Source organism: Glandiceps talaboti, chromosome 7, assembly GCF_964340395.1.
Source record: "Glandiceps talaboti chromosome 7, keGlaTala1.1, whole genome shotgun sequence".
Taxonomy (NCBI): domain Eukaryota; kingdom Metazoa; phylum Hemichordata; class Enteropneusta; family Spengelidae; genus Glandiceps; species Glandiceps talaboti.
This window is the reverse complement of record NC_135555.1, coordinates 10,432,466-10,439,972: the sequence shown is the minus strand read 5'-3', so window position 1 is coordinate 10,439,972 and position 7,507 is coordinate 10,432,466. Positions and strand designations below refer to the sequence as shown.

Here is a 7,507-nt window from a genome sequence, read left to right as displayed (position 1 = left end):
GGCAAGGCTAGGCATGGATACGTGTTTACAATGTAACATTTCATGATGATTACTGTTGTGTTACAATGCCTTGTGACTGCCATACACAACCAAAACATGACCTGTGAGATCAGGAAAAGGGTATATAGTCACCAAATAAGGAAGTGTCCTATATATAGATGGCAGTATACAGATTACCAGGCCCAAGCTTGCAATTCTCTACATTCACTGACTCTCCACCAGGGTACCCTATTTTTGAAACTGGCCATTTTAATTTTATTTGAAATGCAATGGTAATACCAGTTTCAAAAGTAAAACGACTGTGAATGTGTTCTTTACTTAATACCGACAAAGTAGCTTAATCTCTCCAAACTTCAAACCCCCCCCCCCTCCCCCACCTTTCAAACCCCAGTTCCCTCCTCTCTCACCTTCTTTCAAATCAACAAGCTGATCACAATACATGCTAAAATTGTTACTTTCCACATCATAGGGAAAATACCAGGAAACACGGCTGAATTCAACACAACACAACAAAATATTGTACTTGGGTTGTCAAGCCCACTGGTATGTATGTACTAAAACAAACACTGAGACGATATACAGAGACATTTAGGCCAAGTGAGTAAGTAATACAGTATAATGTACATGTGGTTCTTTTTTCTCAAAAAAGAAAAAAAGGTCTAAATATTATACATTTTTTTGGTTACAGCATCCACTCTTTTCCGTACACCATGATTTGTCACTATCCGTCTTAAAAATTTTTTTCTTCCATTTTTTTTAAAGACATTTTTTGTATCAAAGTTTTTTTTGTTTTTAAAACTACACAGAGTTGCCTAAAATTCTACATAAAATAACATTTTTTTTCTTCCAATCTCTTGACAATATGCAAATGTAACATCAGTTTTTTTTATAATGACAAAGAAATACAGGTGCAAACATTGGAAAAAGTGTGTTTCAACAAAAGCACTGTCTTCATGTCACAATACACAGGAACAAAAAAAAACAAAAAAAAACACAAGTTGTCCAGTCTCTTTGATATTGCAACGTAAGATAAGATTTGATGAAGAACAAAAAAAACAATAAAATGTACACCCTGCGATTTGGCTTTTGATTGCCATGTCTTGACATCATAATGGAACGCAACAAATGAGCGTAACATTATAAACAAAAAAAGAAAAACGAAAAAAAAAAAAAAAATGAAACGAAAAGAAAAAAAACCCACAAGCCTACATCCTATAATGAGAACAATGAATAACATAATCTTAGATTGCATATCATATGATACAAGGCATCGTTTTTTTTCCCTTTACATTCAATATAATTACATATAAACAAGTAACTGAATCAGACTGACATAGTCGAAAAAAAAATATTCTTGCACTTTTTGGATCATTGGTTTAGCACTTACTTCAACCCAGAAAGCGAGGAGATCTGCTTTCCGAGAGTTTCAATATTTCAGGCTGTGTAAAATACAGCAGTACGAGTATATCTGATCAATTGCTATTTACAATGGTATCATATTATATAATTTTTTTTTTCCTTTCAGAGTCTCTCTCTTCCTTACAGTTAAAAGACATGACAAATAAGTCTTGCCTTCCACTTTCATTCACACACAGTTACATCCGTACCTCTTGACTCGATATTACAGCAAACGAACATACCACTATGCTGAGAACTGAGAAATTGGATCATACAGGGTCGACAGTAGCCTACGGCCAGAACTCCTGTGTGTGCTTCCCCCTTCTAATACAAGGAATAACGGTCAGATGATTTAGTAATTCCATAATATGGAGGGGGGAACTCTTGCAATTTCCCTGTCTACAGCATAGCTAGCACCAATCACTGCTTTCACCTCCCCATTTTAAACTTTACAAGAACCTCTCTGTTTCCAAGGAGGAAGGCTGTTTTGTTGCGTACCTAAGTACATAAAAGTGTAAATTAAAAAAAAAAAATCTTAGGTTGAAAATAACAACTTGGAAACCTATCCCCATATACCTATCGTTAGATTGACCCATGTGAGAATAAAATCCATGGGCCGTTACCACAATGGTTGGCTGGAAGGATAGGATACGATTTCATACATTTATTTTCTCCCCTTTTTTTTTTATTTCAGTTTATACAGCAATGCTATTAACATGGGAAGATCTGACTTGTGATGTGCATTGCACAGGGTTTCTTAGGGTGTTCTGACAAAATGTAGAACCATAGATACTTGTTTACTTGTTGAGTTGATGATCTTCAGAGAACAGTAGTCTGGTATATTTGTTTCTTTGTAAACATACAGTTATAAGGCATCTTTTAAGTTTTCTTTGAAATCACTTGACACTGACACGCATGTCCCTATCTTAAATGAGCTTTGGTCAGTCAGTTCTAAATCAGAACCGGTCACGACATAATCTTTTTTTTTTCTCCGTTTCCCTCTTTTTGTTCACTTGGAGTGCAGTCTTGTCTTTTCCATGATTAGCCTTTTATATAACGATCCCAACCACTCTTTTTTTTTTCTTCTCTCACAAACATGATGCGGTTTATCAAAATCCGTGGAGTCTTCTGGACTTCAAACAGTAACGGAAAACTTTCCAAACGTAGAACTCTCTTACTCCAATCATTCTTTGAATATATTCTCTCTGGCGATAGGATCGCTGATTGATCAAAAAGAGTTCGTCATTTAGGCATGTTCCCAAGGAAAGAGCAACCAACTTTGGAAAACTAAAAAAAATTGACAACCATAGTTGGATATTGCACTCGACATCTTATGCACACAAGGTACTCATACTAGTGTTTGTGTGGGCCCAATAGATGGCCGACAAGTCATTCCTACCGACTGTTAACGTTGACACTGTTTTCTTTCTTTTTCCTTTTGTTCCTCTTATTTGTGTTGTTATTGTTGTTAGCATAGCTGTTACTACCCTGTTGTTGGGGCTGGGAGTAATATTGCTGGTTCTTATAACTTCTGTAAGTCCTCCTTGTTGACTGGTGAGACTGATGTGATTGTTGTGGCTGTTGTTGTTGAAGTGGCTGGGTTGCCAACTTCTGTTGTTGGCTCTCCTGTGCTTCAGATTTAGCTTCACTTTGAGCTGGTGTTTGTCCCTGGGATTTCACCTGCTGTTTCTGTTGCTGTGGTTGTGGTTGTGGTTGTGGTTGTGGTTGTTGTTGTTGCTGTTGGTGGTGATGGTGATGGTTATGGTGGTGGTGGTTGTGATGATGGTGATGGTGTCTGTGCTGTGGAGATGCAACACGCCGGTGATTTTGTTGTTGTTGTTGGTGTTGTGGTGTTTGCTGTTGTACAGTTACAGATACAGTCTCATTACTCGATAGAGTAGTAGTAGTAGTAGCAGTAGTTGTAGTAGTATTGGTTTGTGTAGTAGTAGGTTTGGTAGCAGGTTTATCAATGTTGTTGTTGTTGTTATTCAGTTTCAACTCAATACTGCAACTGTTAATGCTGGTACTTGATCCTGAATGGGAAGTCTTTGGTGCTGAAGAAGGTTCAGATTCCTGTGGAAGGTAAAAAAAAAAAAAAAAAGTTAAAACTTTGGTCGCCACATTCTTAACCTTATGTACGAAAATACACATTGCCCTCATGCAGTGCAATATCTGAAGTATGGTACACACCACTCATTCATTCTCCATAATTTATCATTGATGACTTTGTACAAGAAATGTTGACAGTATTATGGATCAGACTCCATCACATCTACCAGAGAATAGTTTTAGTTTCTAGAATTGAAGACAATATAACAAGTAGTACACTGCCATGTGTCAAAGACATGACAGGCTACTTTCTATGGTATCTTTAGTCTTACTTTACACAGAAAAATAACTATACAGTATCTTTGATACTTAATAGACCGTAACCATTTACAATAAACATTAGATGTATTTTTCAACATGCAAAAATTTCCAAAAACAAATGTTCCTGTTACAGTACCTGGGGTGCCAAACTGAAGTATGAAAGATTATTGCGCCAAACTTACTGTGTCACTGCATGATGATGACCCTGATGAGGTTACCGATGATGCCGGTGAACTTTCCCCGGATATAGACGAGTTGTTGCTGCCACTGCTGTAGCTGCTGTTACTACTGCTACTATCAGCTTCTGAGGAATTTGGTGAGGATTCAACAAGCCTATTCTGATCACCTGTGGCAGTTCTCATAGCAACTGCAGCATACGTAGGTTGAGGTTGTTGTTGTTGTTGTTGCTGCTGCTGCTGCTGCTGTTGTGGCGGTGGTGGTGGGGGTGTGACTTTGAGGGCCCATGTTTCCTGTATCCAGCCCCTGTATGTCACCACTTCCTCTGTTATTCTGATGATGCGGCCTAAGATACTGCAAAGCAAACACAATCTCATTACAATTTTTGCAAAGATTAGCAGAAGTGCGTGTGTGTGTGTCTGCAGTAAATGTATGTGTGTGTGTGTGTGTGTGTGTGTGTGTGTGTGTAAGCATATGTATGTATGTATGTGTGTATGTGTATGTGAGTGTGTATGTGTGTGTGTGTGTGTGTGTGCATCTGTGGGTAGGTATGTATGTACATATGTGTATGTAAGAGTGTGTGTGTGTGCGCGCATGTGAATATGTATGTATGTATGTATGTATGTATGTATGTGCGTGTGTATGCGTGTGTGTGTATGTGCGTGTGTGCATGTGTGCGTGTGTGCGTATTTCTATATTTACATACCTGTGGCCATTGCTAGGGTGTAAGACAGCCTTACTGAGTACACAGTACGCATAGTCAAATGCCTGCTTCACTTGTAGTAAACCATAACAGCTTCTACCAATGTCATTATCTACAACAGGAGATAAAGCATATACCCAAGATTAGTAATCACAGTACTCTTCATTTCAACAAGTTAATAACTATAAATAACATTCTCTCATTACTATTTTGGAGGCAGCTAATGAGTAGGATTCAACAGTTACCGCTAAGGATTGGTACATATTTTTTTAAGAGGCAAATATTAAAACAAATAGCAAAGAAAGACAACAACTAAGGCATTGTTGTGTACTATTTATTATGTGTAGTAGGGCCCTATGTGTAATTTAAAGGATAACGGACATGTGACATTGAGTACTTGTGAAAATACACTGATTTGCAATTTTCATTTGTGAACAAATAGTGAACTAAAAAACACACTTGTTCTTGCAAAACATGTTTCAAACAAAGAAACACTGACACAAAAGGTGAGAATATTATATCATGACTGGCATTTGTTGCAATTTACATTTAAACTGTATGGCATTATCAAACAATAGCTGAAGTCACAATGGTCAAATGGTTAGGGTGGCCAATCTGCAACTCGTTGGTTCAGGCCTTGTCTCGGCCATTTGTTCCTGAATGGTCTAAGTCGTTGGGTTAGATTTAAACCACAATTGTGCCTCAGTAAACCCAGCTATAATGTGGGGACGTGGTGCGATAGAGGTCGCTAATTGCATGACTGACTCTGATACATCTAGAGCGGCTGCAAATACAATAGATTGTGGTTACACCATCGTCATAAACCACAGCCTCTTTTTCGACACTGTTCGGTATTTCACAGTGTTGCAGAAGAAATAACAGCTAAGGTTTGCAAGAATGGGTTACACAGGCAGTTTAGGTTATATTTTATATAGGACCAGTCACCATTGTGCCGACATAGGTCTCAGTTACTCACATTAGTGTTATCTTATCAGTGGAGCCAAACAACTGTTTGTCACACCTACATTTTTATCCTTATCTCAACTGGACTTTTAAAGATGAACTTACCCGGATTGAGAGGATCTTCAATACACAACAGTGATGGTCTGTATCCATCTGTCATTTCTTTCTGTAACTCCTCTTTGGAAATGTAGGCTCCACCATGTCGCACACGGATGGCAGTTTTCAGATAGTTGAAGTGTCGGCCGTAGAGCTCAAAGAACTCGATGAGAAGTACTCCTAAGTTAAAGTTTGATAGTGCATTGTGGTATCTTGGATCACTGTATCTTGGATGTAACTGTTACAAAGCAAAAGAAAACAAGCAAGAAATTCCTTTTTAATATTTCAGTTTTCAGTTTCAGAAAGGAAAACTACTGTATAATTTGGGTATGAAGACCAATTTTATTTTTAGAAGTGGATTTTTGACCTGAAGTGTGGCCCTGAATTAGTTCAGTACCATAGTACATGTACAAATATATATGTTACTAGGTAATCAGGTACATTAAATATGTTTTGTACAGTGCTTTAGCACTGCATTGCAATGATGTAAAATTTAAACTCTTCGTTTTCTCTAATCTGAGGTAGACTCAAGTGATGCTTCTTTCAAATCTGGCCATGGCGGACATCTTTGATGATAATCAGACCATGTTGATATACTGTTGCGACCCTCCAAACTGACAAATCTAGGGCAAGGGCTGTGACATTCTAGTAGTATGCTAGATGATCATTTATCATCTTTATCTATTACAAAGTAGAGTGGTATCATTTCATTTTACTGGGGTCACTGTTCACCATACCACTTATATTTCCGTTTACGTGACCAGGGACCTGTCAAACAGTTTGATAGTGCATTTTCCATTAGACATTACAGATGTATTATTCTTTGCGGCCCTCTCTTCATGACACATCATAAATCATATCAATCTTTTACAGTTTAGCCATGCAATGACAACATGTGTGCAGGGAAAATAGTGCCTCCTGTCCTTTCCATCGCACTCTTCATAGAATTATGCAAGATACTTTACTGGCCCGATTTATTAAAGTGAATTTGACATAGTACAGTCCTGCAAAGTACGGTGTTTTGTTGTCACACTGTCAAACAGGGTTCTCCCTAGCCTAAATTGGGTACTGGTCTGTCATTAGCATATCATTAGCATATCATGATATGCTACTAATAATTGATATTCAAGGGCAAACGACTACTGATACTGTAGGAAGAAACCTGGTTGAACGTAATCAAATAAACTTACGAACTTAGTACGTCGGTCTAATGGATATGTAGCTAAAATCAGCACTTCCTTTAGGCTTTACAGAGGGACCTCACAAAACATACATCAATACTTGAGATCATTACCTACTTAGTGACAAACCAGTGTACCTATTACGACAACTTTACAAAGTTAGGGTTGAGCTTTTCAGTTTGTGTTACATGCTACTTTCTTGTTTAATAAAGCACACAAAATATATCCTGATGTTGATTACACAAAGGCATAAAATCGCTCAAGGTGTTTCTCGAGGAAGTTGAACAAAGCCAACAGCTCTCTTGAGAGTCACCTTTTCATTGGTTTCTGGTACTCTGTAATAGGTATTATTTTTGAAGAATTTCTAAAACCGCAAGTATCAAATGAATATCCTGAGAGTAACTTTAACAAGTAGTTAAGTATGGCAACTTTTATGGCTCTGTGCTTAGATGATCTCCTCACCGTTTAACTCTTAAAACTGTTAATGAACACTGCCATAATGTCAGAAAGTGATACTATAACTAGTCTGTTGCTTTCAATGTGTCACTTTAAATAACACATTGGACTTGTTCTCCTGATTTTAAGTAATGTCCAGACTCTACTAATTGCCCGGTGTACA

General features: G+C 37.6%; 1 protein-coding gene across 1 annotated transcript in view; it reads right to left on the bottom strand.

Moving 5' to 3' along the window:
- Positions 1–398: 398 nt before the first annotated feature.
- Positions 399–7,507, bottom strand: part of LOC144437165 (uncharacterized) — a 30,728-nt gene continuing 23,619 nt past the window's right edge. Inside the window, exons 7-10 of the mRNA XM_078126043.1 lie at positions 5,717–5,945; positions 4,652–4,760; positions 3,951–4,299; positions 399–3,471 (exon numbers count right to left, since the gene is read on the bottom strand). Of these exons, the coding sequence (XP_077982169.1) occupies positions 2,794–3,471; positions 3,951–4,299; positions 4,652–4,760; positions 5,717–5,945 (1,365 nt within the window). The 3' untranslated portion in view covers positions 399–2,793. The remainder of the gene's footprint in view (positions 3,472–3,950; positions 4,300–4,651; positions 4,761–5,716; positions 5,946–7,507) is intronic.